Source organism: Mesitornis unicolor, unplaced genomic scaffold (assembly GCF_000695765.1).
Source record: "Mesitornis unicolor isolate BGI_N332 unplaced genomic scaffold, ASM69576v1 scaffold8408, whole genome shotgun sequence".
Taxonomy (NCBI): domain Eukaryota; kingdom Metazoa; phylum Chordata; class Aves; order Mesitornithiformes; family Mesitornithidae; genus Mesitornis; species Mesitornis unicolor.
The window spans coordinates 42,329-63,137 of NW_010203799.1; the positions used below are offsets into that span (position 1 = coordinate 42,329).

Here is a 20,809-nt window from a genome sequence, read left to right on the forward strand (position 1 = left end):
CTGTCACTGTGCTCAGGAATCCAGACTAATTTTTCAAATAAGAATAAAACAGTGGTAAGAGTGTGCCATAGTAAATTATGTGTAAATCAGCTGAAGGCCTTTTTTGTCCTGATGGATGCTGCGTGCATATTTTGCAAATGAACATGTTTATATCCAAATGGCACATTTATTTGCTTTTGAGTTATATTTTCTAATGGAAACCTTTATTTGTCTTTTTCATTTTTTTTTCTTAAGGTGATTGAGTTTTAGAGGCATAGACAGTGATACAGATATTAATATGCATCATTGTAATTGGCTGCAATTAATCCATAATTGTACCTTTGTAACTGGGATGGCAACTACAGGGGCTTCAGTTTTTAAATGATGTAGGAATAATTCTTATCTGTGGTTTAGGTTTTATAGCTGGAAAAAGTATTTAGATTAAAGAATATTTTGAGTGACTAGGAAGAGGCAGGAGTCCATTTCAGTCTGGTTATCTCATGGTGCTTTGATCTTAGGAACTGTTTTGGATCACAGGTTAAAGATGAGTTTGCCTGAGCTCTCTTAGCTACCAAACACCTACATTGTGCTTCCTGGGAAGAGGACTATGAGTGGGATTTAGTTTGTGTTTGGAGGAGCATTTGTTTTGTTTTGATTGAGCCTGCTCTGGAACAAGCGTTTATTGGTTTTTATGCATTGCATCTCTACAGCTCTGTTGAACAAAGGTTTTTACCAACGTCCTTAGTTTATGTTGGAATAGTTGAATATTATAGCAGAAAGACTGTGTGGTACCGTGTGTTTTCTTGAGATGCTTGGTTTATCTACCAACCAAAAAGAAAATTACTGCAATTGCTAGAGTCGATAAAACGAACTAAATAGCTTTCTTTGAGTAGCAGCTGAACAGACAGAAGAAAGTGCTGCTAACATGTTATATACCCCTCTGAGGAATGGAGAAAAAAACATCTGTACATTACATTTACCCAAATGTGATGTCATGATAAAGTTCAGGAATTATAGTGGGCATCCAGAGTGTCCCATTGGAATGGCATACAGCAAAGGATTAAAATCACCAGGGTTTGTTAGTCTTGTTACTTCTAACATATTTTGCTAACATTAAACTTATAAAAATATATTAAAGAAATATAGGTGTTACTTGGAATAGGATTAGGACTTGAAAGAAGATTTACCAACTGGTAAAACAGCAAGGAGAAAATCAACTAGTTGTGGGGTTTCAAACAAGAATCAGCTGAATTCTCCCTTTAGAAACCTTTCTGGTCGTCTTTTTCTCTCTGTAGTTCCTAAAGGGAGATTTTTTTTTTTTCCTTCCCACAATCCTTCCTTGTCTGTCTGGATTTTTTTTTTTGCTTAAAGTCAGCTGTGAACATAATGTACTTGCCCGTCGTTCCTCCTGTTTCCTTACTTTGAAGACACTTCCTTTAAAAGTTGCTTCAGGATTTCTTGAAGGATGAGATAGAGACACTAATACAGCTTTTTCCCCTTCCTGGCGTTGAAGTACAGGGAATTGCTTATGCTTAAAGTTTGGTGTGTGTCCAGTGGTGATGTGTGATTACACCAAAAACAGAAGGAAAAAACAAGTTTGAATATGTTTATAAAAGGTAATTATCATCGCAAAGGAAAAAGACAGTGAGCTATCTGAATGACTTGGCATGGAGTCAATTTTTAATCTATTTTCTTGTGCTTATGGAAGCGTTTATTTTGTCTTGTACTTCCCTTTCCCTGGCCGTCTCTTTCATAAGCATCTTGCACGTCCAAGAGCAGAACGAGTGGCTGATTCCTGGCCAGGAGGATGTGCTCAGGGCAGTAGGAGCACAGGGGAACTCCAAGTTCCTGGGACTTGCGACAGGCGCAGATAACCAGGCTCGAGACGTTAGCAACAGTAAATTAGGAATGCCTTTCTAGTAAACACACTGCTGAGACCTTCCAGTGCCACGATGGAGGCGGTCAGTCCCACTTCTCATCTAGGAGCGGACGGCAGAGTCCTGGAGCTCACGGTTAATTACCGCTGCGGACGGGAGGCGGTGGCGCCGGATGCGCCGCGGTGCGGCCCCGCTCAGGCGAGCGCACTGCGAGTTACGGGGTTGCCTGAGAGGAGTGGGAAAGCTGCCTTCTCAGTCTCTGACCGGAATGCGTGATAAGGCTTGATGTCAAAAAGGGCAAGATTGGGCTCACAGCAATTATGGCAGAGGCATACTGGTTTCCTTGACAACCAGATTGAGGATTCTTTGTGATTTATTATTTACCACTTCAAACTCTCATTCTCTGATTTAATTAGGGAGAAGGATTTCCATAAGTCCCCTCCCTGGCAAATTTGAATGCCCCCGCGCTATTGTTATGGCCAGCTACACCTATCCCAAATTGATGTGGCTCTCAACCAGCTACAAATAGGCTTGGCCGTTTAGCATTTGGAATTTCAGGCCGTTTGCTCAGACGGCAGGTAACCGAAATTCAATGGGTATTACGCTGGGTGATGACTCGTTAATCTGCGTTTACTAGCAGGGATAATAGGCATCGGCACTCACCACCTCCCCTTCCACCCTCCCCGACCTCCCCCCTCAGGTTTTCAAAGGCACGGGAGTGCAACAAGTGATACTTCTCAATTACCCTTAGAGCTATGGGAAAGAGAAAATAGTATCTGCAAGTGCCAGTTTCCCTTGCTTGGGCAATTCACATTATTTTCTCCTTGAAGGCTTTATTAGCAATACATCAGCCACTGTTGTGTAAACAAAGAGTGTATTTTGATACTTGGGAGGTTTTTTACTGCTACCAGTTGGATAGCTGTTTGAGACAGAAATGCTCTCCTAAAATGTGGATAAAGATGGGAAGCACAGTGAGTCTGTTCTAACTTCACAGTGTATTTCAAATACATATTTCCCACATTTATAAAGCATTGATTGAATCGTGATCTACAGGGCCTGTTCTAAATTCAGTAGTTCAGAATATAATTTTGAACACAATAATATGTAATAGAGATTTTTATTCAAATGTCATTGGCAAATCTGTGTCATTATATATCAAGACTGAAATTAGGTCCTCCAAAGAGCATTTTTTCTTAAAGTACTTTTCCTGAGTTGCATATTTTTATTTCGTATTCAGCATGAGGTGTCTGCTGCATTTAATAACATAAAATGAAGGTCACAGAAGATCACTAGCTTTCCCATAATGTGTCCCAGTAGATGACTGGAAAACAGGTAGTGATTGAAATGGGTTGAGCATCCTGCATGGAGTCTATATAGAAAATTTGAGTTGTTTTTTAATTATAGGGAGGAATTTTCGTTTTAATTGTGTTTATTTCGCTATGTACAGTCTTTCAGCTATACACCCCTGTTTTAATTTCAGAAGTCTGTATGCATTTTGTCATCGTTACCGCAGGGAGTTCCTGAAGTGAGTCAATAGGTGTTGCTCTTCCCGTGGTGGGCTGAGCGTGAAGCTCATTGAGTCAATAAAAAGATTTGCAGCGACCTAAACAGTTCTGTGTCAAGTCCCAGCTCACTGAAGCACCAGTGCCCCATTAGGCTGTTGAGGGAAACTGAATGCTGAAGATGCTGCTTTAAAATGGAGTAGAATAATGAAGCTCATTAATGCATTTTTCATTAGAACAAGAATATTGAGTGTCCAGGTTAAATTCTAAGGAATCTATCCTGCACTCATTGAGGTTAATGACAAAGCTCCCAGTGACATTAGTGATGCAGGATGAGAACTTAATTGGGGTAATTAAGATTCTGCTTACCTAAAATTCCCTATTATTTTCAAGTAGATAAAATATTACAAAATTACTACTGTGAAGAGTTGTATAATGTTGGATCTCAACACATCGTTCAGAGATGACAGCGTTTCAGTGGGAGATACTACTATTGCTGTATTTTGCATTTGTTTCATAAAATATCATTGCAATCTAGAGGCTTGTGTATGTGAAAACTGTCACTGGGAAAAACAGGGTTCTTTTTGGTTTTGGAGTTCAAGCACAGTCTTGATCGTGTAGTTTAAGATAACATGGGCCCATACATTGCTGAAACCAGGTAAGGACCTGGATTTCAAACTCAGCAGTGGCAGAGACAGAACAGGCACTGCAGTGGTAGGGTGGGATTGTAGAAGTTGCAGAGAATAGCTTCATTAAATGCTTTGTGGTAGTGCAGACTTACTAAAATCTCTGTTTGTGCCTAAAGAAATGCAGCTTGCTTACTGAGCAGAACAGATAGGATATCCAGCTTTAGAGCCTTCCAGGGAGTCTGAAGCCTCCATTAGACACGATTAAGTCAGGATGCCTCATTTAAATAGTTACCCTAACACCTGCTCATTCCTGCCTCCTTTGGACACCCCTCACCTTCTCCTTCCCTCCTTGGCATCCCCTGAAGATTAACAACTCCCTCCTCAATTACGCTGCCATAACGACTGCTTTGATCACGCTCCCAGCTCTCTCTGGAAATTATCTTGATTAATGAAACTCACCGCTGTTGAAGAAACAACAACGTAAAGGGATCGAGGAGCGGAGGGAGCCCGTGAGTGCCCGCGGGGGTTGTCAGTGGGCCGGGCAAGGCCGGCTTTGCTGCGCCGGGACGGCGAGGAAGCGGCAGCCGAGGGTGCCCCGCGGCTCCTGGGCAGCCCCGCTGCCCCCTCCCGACCCGGCGGCTGCATCAGGAGCCCCGTCCCCTCTGACTTGCGGAAGCCGTGCGCCTGTTTGTACACCTAAATAATGTATCAGGAGAACGCGGCGCTTTCGGTAGGAAAGCGTCGGTTTAGGTGGTGTGGAAAAAAGTGGAGCAATCGGATCTTTCATTCTTCGCAGCTGCCTCCTCCTGAAATGCTTGCTTGAAATGCGTAGGGAGAGATTTTTTTTAACAGAAAACTGTGACCTGGTATGGTGAAGCGCTATGTAAAATGCATTAATTAGTGAGGAAATTACTTTGCCTTCCTAATCTGTAGTAGCAGTGCAGTACTTCCGTCTCGCTGGATATTGAGCTTATACTTGAGCACCTAATGATAATTCTGCCCCTGGTCTGGTGTGGAGCTTTCCTGCTCCTTTCCTTTATTATTGGTCGTATTAATATCAGTGAACAACTTTGGAAGCACAGTCTTCCAGCTATTAGATGTGTGCTTCTAAATAAAAGTAATCAGGAAATGCAAAGTTTTCATTTCTGTATTGTGTTACAGTGAGTATTCATCCCTTTTGTTACTTTCTAATGTAAAGAGCATTAATTATGGAACTCCTATCACATAATTATGCAAAATTGTTTACTTTCTGTCTTAGTACTCAGAGAGAGACTTCAGGGATCCTGATTTTTCATTTATTTCATTTGAGCACTCATTAGCTGGGTTTCTAAATGCTGAGAGCATTCTTGCATCCACATAGTGACAGTTTGGGTGGGGAGGGGTCAGGGATGGCACAAATTCCAGGATTAAAAACCAGGATCCAAATTGAGAAGCCCTGAATTTGAGTCCAGGTGGAATTTAGCTTTGCTGTCACTTTATCTCCCGTGTCTTTTGTGTTTGCAATAGGACATATGGATATGTAGTTCCTTTATAGGTGATTAACAGCGGTTTGACAGGGTGGCAGAGGTTCCTATTTCCTTTATTTACTCTGGAAGAGCAACCTCTGTTGCCATTCTTGCTTCCTGCTGCCCAGGGAACATGGCAGAACTGCATATACTCCTTAGGACTTTTAAGATTGCCTATTTATTCATAAACAATCGAATAGTTTGCTTTTCTTCATGCAATTTAATATTCAGAGCATGCTCTCAAGTATCTGTGTGGGATTATTCCATGATTCCCGGAATGTGCCAGAATCTTGCATTCGTTGTAAGATCTGTGTATGGTGTATCCCTCTCCTCTCTCTAATAGTCTTTTAGAACTCCACAAATATTTCATAGAAGGTAAGGTCAGGAAGAAAGCCTTTCATTCTGACAGGCATTTTCCGAGATTGCTTGCTACTCCTGTCTCATATCTATTTGTGGGAATATTTGAAGTGACGGCACATTTACCTTAAAGTACATTCATCACATTGCTCTTCTCCTTGTTTTCAGAATGAATGACTGTGTATTTTGGTTTAGCAGTTTCATCTGTGGGATCTTGAGCCTTTGTGTTTCTTCTTTCTACTCCTGAGTCCTCAGAAATGTTTCGGAAGCTGTACTGAAGGAGAAGGGGGATTTCTCTGGTGTTTGCATACTTCTAAGCACTCTTTAAGTGGCTTGCCGTCATTAAAATTAACCACATGGTTTTTCCACTGTAATTTAAAGTGTGGCAATTGACTCCACCCCATCATTTTATTGAAACAAGAGAGTAAGTATATGGACTCTTGCTTGATTCCATTTCTAATGTCTATATCTTTCTGTTTGTAAACAAGAAAGTGCCCCATTTGTAATTTTACAACTGTAATCTCAAATACTGTTACCATGTGGAAGCAATAGTACAATATTTTTAATTAAATCTGTGATAATTTTGAGGCACGAGGTCCATACTTGGTATTTTAAACTCTGGCACTTGTAGAAGAACATTTTCTTTAAAATGAGCCAGAATGATCAGGGTCCAATTTCTGCATTTCAGTGAGATTAAATGTTTTGCTTTCTTAAACAGAGTAGGGTATGGCGATGTACCTCCCACACCAAGGGTTATTATTGGCAACCAGTGTGTCACCTGCTGGAGTGACTGAACTTTTACCAGCGTGTGTATTCCCAAGAGATGCTCCATCTCTGCGTGAATTCGATCAGCCTCTGAGGTGACGAGGCTTTGGGTTTCTTGAAGATGGGAACAAAAGCATATTTCTTTTGTCAGCTCTTCACTCTGAGTTCTGCTGATGGAAATCACAGCCCCTTTTTTCCTCTTCCCTTGCCCCTCCTCAACACATGGTTTCCAATCAAAAATGGCTGAGATAACTGGAAATATAAATTGTTGTCAAAAGATATTTTTATAGAAAATAGAAAAAAGATTTGTTTTTATTCTCCTACCAGCATCCTGTGCAGAGGAAATAATTCAACGGGAAGTCCTGTTGACACAACATTTCTGACACATCAGCCTTTGTGTGCCTTACCTCCCTGTTTCGGAGGTCGTTTCTGATTCAGAAGCTTCTCCTTCCTGACAGGTGGTGTGCTCGGAGAGTTCACAGTTGGTAAACTGGAGATAACCTCCAGGAGAGGGCTTTGCAGAGACCATGGGACTTGCTTGCCTTGAGAAATTCTGAAGATGCAATGTATTTAGCGGCAAGAAAGAAAAGGGTAGAGTGCTTCTGTGAGCTGGCAGAGGATCAAGTGTGTATGATGTGAAGGAAAAAAGGAAGGAGATTCTTGCAGCCTGAGAAGAGACATCTGGCTGGCAAAAGAAAAGAAGTATCGTTGGCAGATGAACGCTGTTTCAAACTGGGATAATTTTAGATCACGAGGGCAAAGTTCTGCTTTCATGCACACAGCTCCCACTGAAAGGGATGGGAAAGGTGCGCACGTATGAGAATAAAATTTGGTTGTAAGTGAGAACTGAACAACACGCATATTTTTACACTAGATATTTCGACTTTCATGTTTAGGTCACATGGTTTCCATCTGCCATATGTAGGCATTGCTAAAACGCTGCCAGGAACCAGGCTCTGGTTTGGTGACTTTCATTAAAGGAATTAGTGGTTTCTATCCAGTTTCAGTGTGGCTGGATTCAAAGTGCAGAAGCCCATTTTCACAGTTTAGCATTAATTAGCACTCTTGTGGCAGCCTCAGCAGGGAGGTGAAGGATTAAATGGGCATGAAGACCAAACTATCTCTTTTCCCATAGTGGTGATTCCTTCAAAATAGGTTTGAGACACCATGGACTAATGTGGGGATGCACGCACAGCTGGGCTCTTCTTGTTCTGGATGATTGAAGGACTCCGGTCCGCAGGTCTGTCAGTGTAGCACTCTTTCCTCTCCTGCTATTTAAAGAAAGAAAACACAAATCCCAACAAAAATACAGTCCAAAAACCCCCTTAATTCTGCTACCTTGGAGAGACACATTGTCACCCTTCTGAATGAGGGGTGAGAGCCGTTTAGGAGCATTTAAATGAGGTCCTTGCCAGCCATACACAGGAAGGATCAACGCTGTTACTTAAAAAGGCTGCGATGCTGCTGCTCACTTTAGGTTTTGCTGAATCATTCAACAAGGTGCAGAAGGCAGGTAAGCCCTGAGTCTTTTTTTGCTGAAGAGAGCCTCACAGGGATAGCTTGGAGAATTGCATGGAGACTGGAAAACATACAGGGAAAACTGTAATAAAGTTTCAGTGAACCTGGAAGGCAGGACCCGTCCTGGTGTGAGTCAGAGGGCGTTACTCAGGCTTCTGTCCCAAATTTCATTAATCAGACACACTGTGCTTTATGTTTATGTGCGCTGAATATTAAGTACGTAATTAAAGAAAAGTACTTGCTGTTGTAATTCTGCTGCTCACACTGAATCTTGAAAAACACTAAAATTTGACAAAGATTTTTGAAATCCTGTGATTTTGTAAAGACTAAATTATGGTATAAAAGCGTAAGAATTGTTGATAAAAAGCCATCATTAGGCACTTTATACTTCTGAAAGCTTTTTTTGATAGCAACTCATATTTCTGTTTTTGAATGAGTCCAGATTTTAGCCAAGTCATTATAATAGGAAACAGTATGTCTGAGAAACTGAAATCTAGAAACCAGTGCTAAAAATCACCCCTCACAGCTAACTTATTCACAGCTATAATAATACTATCTATATTATTTTAACTAAGACGTAGTTGCCTTGCTTCAGTGTGATTTATGCACACATTTAAATGGTCAAGTCTGTTCTTGTGGACTCTGGGCCTCTGTTAAAGTTCAAAAACTGAACATATTTCCATGTACCTTGTTTTGTGTTAATACCATTGTATGAATGAGTTAATACCACTGTATGAATGAGTTTTAAAAAACGGAGAAAGACGTCTCTTACAAGAAAATAATAATCCTTCACTAAAGAATCCTTCTCCAGATGTCACCTCCTTCCAGCATCATACATAAAAATAATGAGTGTATACTTAAAACGGCACAGAATCCAGCTGTAGGAGAACATTTTTTAAATGATCGCTTCCTGCCTAATTTTACCCCGACAGAACAGTGGGGTTTTTGTCTGCGAGGCTGCATTTCGGGCTGGCTGTGCGCTGGCTGCTGGGTTTCCCTGAAAGAAGAGCTGAGTGCTGTGAACTCGGGACCTCTGCACAGTATCAGCAGCTCTCACTGTGCCAATGTAATCTTTTAATAGACATGCCTGCCAGAATGACTTTTTTCCTTCCAGGATAGAATTAGAAAGCGCAGTTGTCATTTAAATTGCCTCTGTCTTTGTCGTCGCTGGTAGTGATCCGTTGACCAGGGTTTGATAATTTAAAAGCTGTTTAACAAAATAACATGCTTGTCTGTGTGAAATATGTATGGCGCTGCGAGACGGGGGAAAAGCCTCCCTTGACAGAGTTCGTGGGTTTCTTTAGGAGCTGCAGGATGCTGAGGCTTTCCTGTGGCATTGCAAAAGCTCTGCAGAGCCCATGTTGAGCATTTGCATGATTTTCAGATGGCGAAGTATGTTCAGCTCTCTCTGCGCACCCTCCGTGTGTGCACGTACACACTTCGTTGGGAGCGGGAGGGGATTCTCGGCACAGTTTTCGTCGGGCTTTGCATTTGTTGAACATATATTATTGAAATGCTGCCCAGGATGCATCACTTCATCTTGTGTAGAACTCGAATCATCATGTTGCATGATTTGGTAAAATAAAAGAGATTGTGAAAGAGACAACTGTAAACATTCTGTTTGAAAAGATGTGCTCTTTTCAAAAGACCTTTCCGTTAGAGCCAAATAACACAAGAAGCAATATTTTCTTGCTTGCAGAGACATATATATTTATTTCTCTAAAGATTTGTTTTGGATTCTCAGTTCTTCCAGTATCTGCATTCTTTGAAATAATTTTATATTTCCATGTTGACTTTCTCCGTGCTTTAAGTTTTAATCAAAGGTTCCTCGCTTCTGATGTCGAGGAGTACTGATGTTAGCCTGTTTACATTCCACTATTTTCCCTCTGTATGGGGTGAACATTCAAATGTGGTGGTGCCTTTTTGCTTTTATCTACCAAACGTAGCGCACTCTCTTGTTATTGACAGCTCAAAAAGATGGTATGCTAGTGGGCAGGATGCTGTGAATTATTAACTTTTCTTTGCACTTTGACAAATTTGGGTTATCTTTCTCAAGACAAATAATTTCTCATGAAGGAACCAAAGCTGTAAACAAGGCGTAGCAAACTTAGATAAAACAATTTTTAGCCAGATGTTAATTTAGCATATTTCTGAAACACAATTCTGAGTTACATTTCTTTCATAGGACTTGTATTTTTTAATGTCATGGACTAAAGTATACAGGGAAATATTTCTGTTTCTGATGTGTCAGATTTTTTTCTCATGATTTTCTGCATGGATTGATCAACAGAACGTTAAAGAGTGGATATTTCCACTGAAAACCCCCTCTAACTATTTTTCTTCGAAATGCAGTTTTGCAAGAGCAGTTTATTTTGTTCTTTCACTGAAGATCCTGCACTCAACTAATTTGTGAGCAGATAAAACGTGCAGGAAACATATGTTTGCCAGGAAGCTTTTCTATAATCAAAATGGTCAGCAGGACAGAAACCACGCTGTTTTTTCTCATTAGGTATTAATCTTCATCCATTTAAAAAAAAACCCAACAGCCCGCACACACAACACTGATTAATGTATACAAACGCGAGTGACTCACAGGCAGCATATGCTGCGTTTGGTAATAGGCGCTTCCTTGAGGTAATGTTTAGGTTGTGCTGGAAGTCCCAGCCCGCCACCAGAAAGGCCTTTGCAGGCTGGAAGCTCCTGGGTTGGGTGGGAGGCAGCAGGAGCTGGGGCAGCCATGGCACAATTTGCCTTGAAGCAATTAGCAGGAAGACGAGGAACGTGGATTTCAACTGCAGGAGGAGAGCCAAACCAAGCAGGTTTGCGCAAGGTGCAGTAAGGCAAGCAGCAGGTGGAGCGCAGGTTGGTTAGAAAGTACAGTGCAGGCAATATTCATGAGGAAGTGCACTGGAGATACAAAGTTACTGATGACAACGGTAATTATTGACAGCGCCACATACTTACGTCTGAACAGCTCTGGAATGATGCAGAACCAGGCAGTAGCGTTGGGATGCCAGTCGTTCAAACTTCCATCCCGTGGCAGTGCATCTGTTTATCGGGAATTATCTCCTGAATGTAAATGAATTTCAGTCCTAAGTCACTGCACCTGTTGCCAAGAGGTATTTATTCCAATCGCTTGCCTAAAGCGCGGGGAGTTATTGCTTGACATTTTATAGCTCCAAAAAAGAGCTGTCGTTTCAAAATCATTTGTTCAGAGAGGAGAAGATGGAGAAAAACAGTTCATTTTACCCTAAGCACTGCTATTTGGCAGTATTCACATTTGCACGGCACAAAGCTGCAATATTGATTTTTCACTCACAGGGCCTCCCACCAGTTCTTTCTTCGATTGTCAGGGTTGCAAGATGGATTGAATTACACTTTGCTTGTTGATATGCTTATTTTTTCTTTGTTGATCGGAAAGGATTACAAATAACGCCTCAGAATAAAGATCACAATGGCTTTGTTAGTGGACTTTACATTTATGTATTTTATTTAGGTAAAATTCTTTCTGTGCCATGGAGGTTCCTCAGAGCAGTCTCCCCACCGAACACGTGCCGCATTGTTTCGCTTTATTGCTTGCTGCTTTTGCAATATAACACCTACGTTACAATCTCAGGTGTGTCCTCTGCTGCCTGTGAAGTGCTCTAACATTGCTCTGGTGTCTTTAATGTTTGTCCTAATACAGAACTTCTCATGGATGCCTGCAGGGGGAAAAATTGCAGGATAAAATACATTCAGAGTACTTCTAGCAGTTGCCATAGATGATGAAATAAGACTTGCAGGCAGCTGATGTCTGTAACAAACTGCGGAGGTCTTGTATGTGGATTCCAGGTATTTCCTAGCAGAAGCGGAGGCTGTGCTGCAGGTTCTGCACTATGGGTTCAGCGCTTCTTGTCACACGAGCTGGGTGTGGGTTTATCAGCGCTGGCCCCGTAACGATCCGTACGTCTGACCTGCCGCTGCGTGCGTGGCCGCTGCCGCCTCAGTGGCTGTGCCCTACACCCCCTGCCCCTCCCTGCTCTGCCCTTCTGCAGAAATGCCCTTTGGACAGCCAGAGCTGCTGTTCCCCTCCTTGCTGATTGAAACCCAAAAGTTGGTGTGGGGGCTGAGGGCAGACTGCCATTGGCCTGGCCGGGGCAGTGCTGTGCACCAGAGGAAGCCCTGCTGAGTGCAGGAGATACAGGCACCATTGCTGTGATGAGATGAGCTTGGTGTGGACAGCATTAAATTTGACAGGAGCGGTAGGAATGGCAGTCACTAGCAGCATTATATTTGGTCCCACCGCGGCTGTCGTGACGGTAATTAATCAAAGGAGCTGCTCTATGCATGCGTGGTGGGGGCTTTGCACGTACCCCTCTCTGTGCCCATTTCACGCCCTCGCTGAGCCGTGAGCAGCTTCGCTCTTCGTTGTATTAATTTGCTGCATGGGAGGAACATGTAGGGCGTTAATGTGATGGATTCGTGTTTTAGCTCTTTCCAGCTTTCAGCTCCTGATACTTCAGCAAGCCTCTAATAATAGTGTTTGCTACTGCACATGGTATGTGCAGCCAGACCGACGGCCAGGAGCGGCTCTGAGATGGAGCTGTGGTGCTTTCTACAGCAACATGGCTTCTTCACATATTAACTGGTACTGAAACGCATCGGCATCGTAACGGTACTGGTTTCACGTAGGATTCAGTGCCACAAAATGTAAAGTAAGAGCAGACCCGGCTGCTGTGCTCTGGCCTTGCCCTTGTGCAGAGGTGAATTCCCACCCAGCCAAAGAGCTCATCCTCCAAAACCTCATGGGTTCTGCTGCAGCAAGGTGGGGTTAGAGTCAGACCAGCCCTTGCATTCGGTTACTGCACAGGTGAGACGAAAGCTGGTGCTGGTGCAGGGACGGCAGGGGCAAGCAGGTAGAGGAGGGATGGGAAGATGGGCTCTGGCTGCCAGGGAGCCACATCCTGGCACTGCTGTGATCATTGGCAGCAGCTCTTTTTTGCAGTCCTAACAGATAATCATCTTCATACAGTGGGAGTTTTAATCCGCAGATCACTAATTCAGTAGAAAAAGTGTCAGTTTGTGTGAGAATTTGCTATCAAGGGGTTATCTCTGGTTGTTCTTGATCTTTTTAGATCCTTACTTCCTTTCCTCTTCTAATGCATCATACTTTTAAAGAAAAGTTTATTTTCTTTGCCTTCAAAACACCGTAGAGCTTCAACTTCCCATACTTACCAGCTATTTCTCTTTGCTGTCACAACTTGTCTCTAGCAGCCTGCACTGAAATATTAATGGCCTTGTGGTACTGTATTAGGATGACTTTTTTTTAATAGGAAATATCTGTAATTCTGCTGAAAATTTAGAAAGAATTTACTGTTTTAAAGAAATAAATATTTAACACCATCTTACCCAACTTCTCTTCCAAAAGGCAGTAATGCACACATTTTGTAAGAAACAGAAATGTTCTGTGTCATAATAATCCACCAGTAGCTGTGTACAAGAAAAAGTAGTATACAGATTGGGATGCAATGTGCTTTTTGCATAAAGAAATGTCTGTGAAAGACTGAATATCTGGATGAGTATCTGAACCACTGTTTTGTTTCTGAAGTATTTAATTCTGCTTCATTAGAGAAGTTACCTATTTTTCAGAATTCTCTCATGCAGAAAAACGTGTTAAAAATGTAGAATTCCATGAAACACAGATAGCATTTTTGGGAGAGACGAGGAGATTTTATACAGTACACATCTTAGTTTGTGCTACTGATCATTTATTTGTTCAAAATCTTCTCTGTCTGTGGTGTAATCTGTGTAAAAGGCCAGCTCGTTCTGGAGAAAGGAAGACACACATTAAGAAAGTCTAATGAAGCTGGATTTATTGCTTCTAGCCCTTGCCAGGTTAGAAGTGTAAAGGTGACTGTTCACTAGGGCATGTAGCAATAGGATGAGGAGTAATGGGTATAAACTAGAAAAAGGTAGATTTAGGTTGGATATTAGGAAAAAGTTCTTCAATATGAGGTGATAGATCACAGGAACAGGTTGCCCTGTGAGGTGGCAGAGGTCCCATCCCTGGAGATATTCAAGGTCAGGTTTGATGGGGCTCTGAGCACCCTGACCTGGTAACATTGTCCCTGCTCACTGCAGGGGTTGGACTGGATGATCTTTAAAGGTCCTTTCCAACCCAGTACATCCTATGATTCTGTGAATTCTCTCCTTTCCCAGATAAAGGACACGGCAGCAGTGGTGTAGGGATGTGACAGTTTCATGAAGGATGCTTCACTTAGCATGGTACCAGGTCAGGCTGTGCAAAGGTGCACTTCCTCTAGCACACTGATAAGAGTTAAGGCCTGTGTGACAGGATAAGAATAATCCAATGCAATATACCCTTTAGGCTCAATCCTGTTTTTTTCTCTTTCTTTCAGGTTTCAGCCGAGCAGCACTACCATTTGGTTTGGTTAGGAGGGAGCTCTCCTGCGAAGGCTACTCCATTGACCTCCGGTGTCCAGGAAGCGATGTTATTATGATAGAAAGTGCTAACTATGGACGGACAGATGACAAGATTTGTGATGCTGACCCTTTCCAGATGGAGAACACAGAATGCTTCCTTCCAGATGCCTACAAGATTATGACACAAAGGTAAAAAAATCTGTATCACTTTAAGGACTGAAGAGGAAAATTGCCTGAATTAATACAGTAAGGGGTATATATTATAGGAAATGTTGAGTTGTAGTTGCCAGTTTGCTATTGAGGTAGTGTTATTTCTATCTAGTAATGTTAGAAGGAAATAAAAACCTACCAGTTGCAATTAGAGTTACTTTTTTAAATTCCATGAGCAAAAGTTAAAAAGCAAGAAGATAACTGCAAGGAGAATGGCACAATTCAGTTATTTGGAGACTGCATGTCTGCTTGCCTTTCAGGTGGTCAAACAGCCCTCCAACTGTGTCCAAATGACTGCTGCATTTCTCAGTAACCTCTGCATTCTGTGGGAAAGGTACACGTTTCCTGTGAATGCAGTAAATCATTGCTGTAGTGCCCACCTGTAAAACGCATCCAGTGGAAAATGCCAGAATGATTGCATGCCAGGATGGCTGTGTGTCATTATACATGTGTGGACAGAAGAATACGGGCATCTAAGCACCAGTTACGTTATGTCTTAGTGACAGCGACTGTCATTCAGAGAAGGCCATCAGTCAGTCAGAAGAGCCAATAAAAGTGTTTTTAGTAGAAAAGGTGCATCAGAACTAGGATTTACAGAGATCCCTGTGCTACAGGCCACATGCAGGTAGCGGTCACCTCATACTGGCAGTTGTGGAGATCTCAGCACAAAATTGGTCGCTGGCATTGTTACTGAGTTAAACTACATGGGAATAACCTGGGAGCTTTCAATACACATGACAGATGTGTCCAGTGAAACATGCCAGTGTCGGACACACGCGTGCTATGCTGCATTTGCCGTGTTCAGTTTGAACGTGATAGCAGTCGGTGACATACAGTCATGTCTTGGAAATAATCCTCCGTTTTGGTTTCCCAATTCACTCCAGTTGTCATGAGTGTGACTCTTACAGTTTTTAATCATTTTCATGTGAATACATGGATGTTCTGTAGTCAAATATTTGGGCTAGATCTCGGTCTTCAGTTTCAAATGCTGGAGGATATATTAAGGATACCGGGGCTTTATTCTTGTTCTGTGTTCAACCTGTGACTTGTTCTGTGATCAGTAAGGGAAAGGCTCCATTGCTACGCTAGTAGAAAGGTAATATAACTTCTTTAAATCATGTTTGAATTATCTTTTTGTGGTTCTAGTTCGTTGTTGTTAATTAGATCAAGCCAGATTTCCATTGAGACTGCAGCAGCGGTGTCATCATCCTCTAATCTGTCAACTCCCTTTGAAACCACCTTCAATTGCTTTTGTAAATGTAGTGCCTCTCTGTAGACTTTCTTGTTGTGTAAAATGCATGTTGTGTTTTGATCAAAGTCCTCCTTATGTTCACTGCAAATATACAGATTAAGGTAGTCAGAGACAAATACAGAGGCACAATCTTGCTTAAAGTGACATCAAACTGTTACTGGAAAGCTGAAGTTTCAATCCTCCCCTTTCAATGAATCAACTGTAAGTTTTTGATAGCAGAAAGTATTTTTGAACTTTCCCAGTCTTCCACTCTTACCCTCTTTCCAACAGATTACAATGAAGTTTTGATCACGTCTATGACATTGGTTTGGAATATCTATGTCAGAGAGAGTTTCTTTTTGTTCTTTTTTTTTGTCTGAGCAAATGGCAAAGATCATTTGACACTTTGCTTTCTGGTTTTGTCTGGCATTAGTAGTAATTTGGAAGTTTGCTTTCCAAGTTTTCCTTCCCAGATCCTGTCATTGAGTAGCAAAGCTGTCTCTTTTGCCTTGTTTGGTCTTTTCTCAGAATTGCTCCATTTGTGCTATGTTGCAGGCCTTGACGAATGTTGCAAATTTCTTGTGAAATATTAAAAGTTCTTTTATCTCATTGATTTATAACTGCGTTGGTGATCATAATTTTTTGTTGTCTAAGGCAGACTGTTGTTTGGTACTCAGCACATGTCCTTGGTCTGATACCTAAAAGTATCACATCAGCTGTATTTTGATGGCAGCAATTGCACAGAAAAAGCTCCTCTGAAGGACTGTCAGATTCATTGGTTTTCTTTTTTTTTCTTAAACTGACTAGAAAAATTCAGCCTGTTAGAATATGTGATAACAGGGGAAACTTTTCTTCCATACCTTTAGAAATAAGCAGCAATACCTACATTGCTAATAAATTCTACATTGCTACTAAAAAACTTCTAGGCCTAATGGCATGTTTTTATCGCTTCAGCCGGCCGTGTTTTTACCACTGCATTTGACCACTTAATTCAGTTTACACTTGCAGTTAAACGTAGTTCCACGGCAATTATTAAATACTCCTCATTCATTTGCAACATCACTCTGCAGCCTTTGCACAGTGACCACATTTGCTGCAGTTACAACGTGCAAACACTGGCTTAATGAGATCAGTACTGTGAAATCTGAAGATTGAAAAATAAGATGAGGCTTCCAGTTGAGCACAAAGCCGTGCAATCACGTGCTCTGCTCCTCTTCCAGCGAATTTGAGATACTCACGCACTAACTTCGCTGGTGTCCACCGATGCATCAGCCCCTCTTTCTCAGAACAAGCTGCTCTTAATCTTTTCTCCCTCCCTTCTCTTGCCTTTCTACAGTTCTCAAAAGATTCTTAACTTAATGCTTTCCTAGGAAGCCTGACTAGAACACTAATGACTTCTTTGCTTTGCTTTTACCTTTGTAAACTAGTTATTAAATTCTTAGTCCCTTATTGAAATTACATCCCAATTATTCTTGAATAAAGTCTTTCAGATGTATTTAGATTTCGTGTAAACTTCAGACTGGCACGGTTAAAATTAAAGCTTTGAAGAAAGAGACTAGGCCTTTAGAAAATCCCTCTCCCCTTTCACACTTCTCTGATAATTAACCCCAGCGTTTGCATACAGTCGAGTTTGAGAGATCCTACCACGTGCTGACGTTGAGCATAGAAATACGCTTATTTCTAGAATATTTAGTGAGGGAGTGGGGTAAGTGAGTGACGGAGGACCCACCTTTTAGGCAACTGGATCTTAAAATAGTCAAGCTCCTTGGTGCTCTGCTGTCCTTTAGCAGGGACAAATCTCCTCTCTTTCCTCTTCATTTAAAAAGAAATTAAATGAACAAGGAAGCACAAGGTGCAGAGCAGCCTGAGGAAATTGCTCTGGTGCTCACTCATAAAGTGTGTTTGGGAGGCTGCAGCCACAAACTGCCATGAGACTTTGAAGCTGATAAGGCTGAGTAGCAGTGGTCTTTATAGGCACGGCAGAGATTTGAAAATTAACATGATAAAATTTACTTATACCCTAGTCTTAAGTCCACTTCCAGTGCAGGTGGATCGTGTGAGCTGTATTCAACCGTTTATGTGCGTTTATGAGGACTTTCAGCCTCCACCGTCAGGTTCAAAGCTCCGCTCTGTAACTGCGGGTGAATGGGCCTGCGGTTTTTGTTAGGGCAGGCTCAAAGGATTTCACAGATACTTCATATTATATTGAAATAATAATGGATATTTAAACGTTCTTGTAAATATGTACGTAAAATTCATTTCAAATGTAAAGCCATATTTTGTATGTAGTTTTATTGTGGAACAATGAGCTGCTAAGCAGCAGTTTTGCCTGCTGGGACCATTCTCCTCTGAATTAAAAACAGGCGCTTTTTTGTAGGAATCATTTTTCCTAGTCCTAAACTTTTTGTTTAGGAAAAGCTCCCAATTAATAAAAAGTTTAGACACCGTAACGGCCTTTGTCATTCCAGCGTAGTCCAATTAGGTGATATGTTTTGCCTGTGTATTTGAATAAATACTTGGGTATTGTGGTAGGCAATAATATTGAATAATATAATTTTGAATCTTAGAAATCAAGGATTGAAAAAAAGCCAAACAAGTTAATTAAATCTGTGCACCTTATTTTTTGAGTAATTTGCAGTTACAGCTATTGGTGTGACTTGTATAAAATTAATGCTTTTGTATTTAAAGAATGTGCAATCTACTGACACTGAATCTATGGAATCATTAGAGGCAAAATTCAAGTACTTAATGTTGACAGCCAAATTAATGTTAACTTCAGAAAGATAACATTGTCTTCCTCCTCATAAAGTCTAAAATACCTTGAATTTTTAAATAGGAACTTCTGATAATGAGGAAAAATTCGCAATGTTTAAAACCACAGACTTTGCAGACCATGCAAACATCCACATTAAAAATTAAAAGGACACAGTTGGTATGTTCAGATAATTTTTTACCTGCAACAGAAAGGTTACATCAGTTGTGCACTGTGAAATGGCCTTGAAATTCTATTTTCATCTGCAATTTGTAGTACAATAGTAGCTTTATATGCTCTTTACTAAACATATTTAATCAGTATCATTTTGCTTTTTAATATGCATAAACAGAGCAAACATTATAATATGTGTGCATAAATATAACAATATGTTAGGTGTAATAGATGAACTTCGGTACTGTACCTTTTAAAAATATCCTTCTCTTTTAAAACATTGCTGCAGAAAAGTAGGGGTTTTAAAATAGGAATAAGCCCTCTTCAGCAGTGTTTTTTTTCTGTTGCACGTATCCTGTCTATCTATAGCACATGCAGCACGTGTACCTTCAGTTACCGTGTCCATCGTGACACCAGCGAAGGGTTCATGCTTGGGTTTTTGTTACCATGAACTTTTCTCACGTGGTAATGCTCTTAACCTGTTATGTCCATCATCTGCGTGCAAGACAGCTGCGCTTCAACGGAGGTCTTCAAAACTGAAGTGAAGTGCCTCCTGCCCCACAGAGTAACCAAGGGAAAGCTGAAAGAAGTAGCGTATCCATTCCTCCTCTGGAGACTTGATTTTTTTCTTAATTCTTTCCAACGGGAGAGTAGGAGAATGGAGATCACAGAATCACAGAAGTTGGAAGGAGTTGGAAGGGACCTTTAAAGCTCATCCAGTCCAAGCCCTGCCAGAGCAGGATCACCAGAGCAGTCACACAGGAACACGGCCAGGCGGGTTTTGAATGTCTGCAGAGAAGGAGACTCCACCACCTCTCTGGGCAGTCTGGGCACCCTCACACTGACAAAGTCTGTCCTTATCTTCAGCTTGAACCTCCTGTGCTCCAGCTTGCTCCCATTGCTCCTTGTCCTGTCATTGCCCATCACAGAGCAGAGCCTGGCTCCTTCCTCCTGACGCTCGCCCTTTACAAATTTATAAACATTAATTGTTTCCCACCTATTTGTGTGTCCAACAAATACGTAATTTTTGAAAAACCCTGTATATAAATGAGAGTGAGACACTTTTGCAAGAAAACAAAGTGAGCTCTCTGGTGACAAAGACACAGCTCTCCAGCCTGTCTTGTTCCTGCTTGTCAGGCCTGCAGAGGAACCATTGCAATACCGTATTTGTTGTCCTTTCAAGTGCAAACACGTTTGGTCTGTTCTGTAATGTGAGTGAATAAAGAAGATCTTCCACCGGACTCCAGGCTTGGATGGATACTGGGAAATCTCCTATAAATGATTAATCTCCCTCATTGGAGTGAAAAAGTCTAGCCAAAAGCAAAGCTGGTACAGGGGGCCTTTGCTGGTAGAAGGCAAAACCTGCCGTGGGGCCACTGCAGGGCTGGGTTTGAGCCTTTGCAAGGCTTCACAAAGAGAAATTTTGGTGCCTCAAAACCAGCTTCCCCAGACAGGGCGCAGGGTTGATTCAGTGTTTAAACTGTAGCACGCTTCAGATTTGCATTTCTTAATGTGGCTTTAAAGAGCTTTCACGGGCAGGGTTTTATCATCCGCCATTCACAAGTGACTGTGGCCGCGGTAATGGCGCGCTTTCCTTCGGGGTCTGCCAGGCTTAGACACGGGCTCTGCTGACCCCTGCTGCTGTCCTTGCTTTTCCTTTGCTTTTCCTTCTGCAGCCGAAGATTGCCTCCCTTTGCCAAAGATACGGCATAGTGAAAAGTGTCTCAGAACGAGAGATATACCTCGCGTTTTTCTACTTTCTGGTCGTTAAGAGCTTGCATATGTGTCCTTTTTGTGTTGGTGATGGGGTAGCACGGGCTGGTGTGGGTAAGGTACGTTCTCAGGATTTCAGCACTCAGAGATGCTGTGGTGCTGATGCTGATCTCA

At 41.7% G+C, this 20,809-nt stretch overlaps 1 protein-coding gene across 1 annotated transcript in view; it reads left to right on the forward strand.

Annotated features, from left to right (window-relative positions):
* The window catches only part of LOC104545663 (latrophilin-2-like), a gene marked incomplete at its 3' end in the record, with an annotated part of 114,924 nt that overhangs the window by 40,186 nt on the left and 53,929 nt on the right, over positions 1–20,809 (forward strand). Inside the window, 1 exon segment of the mRNA XM_010190851.1 lies at positions 14,531–14,744. Coding sequence (XP_010189153.1) covers positions 14,531–14,744 — 214 coding nt within the window.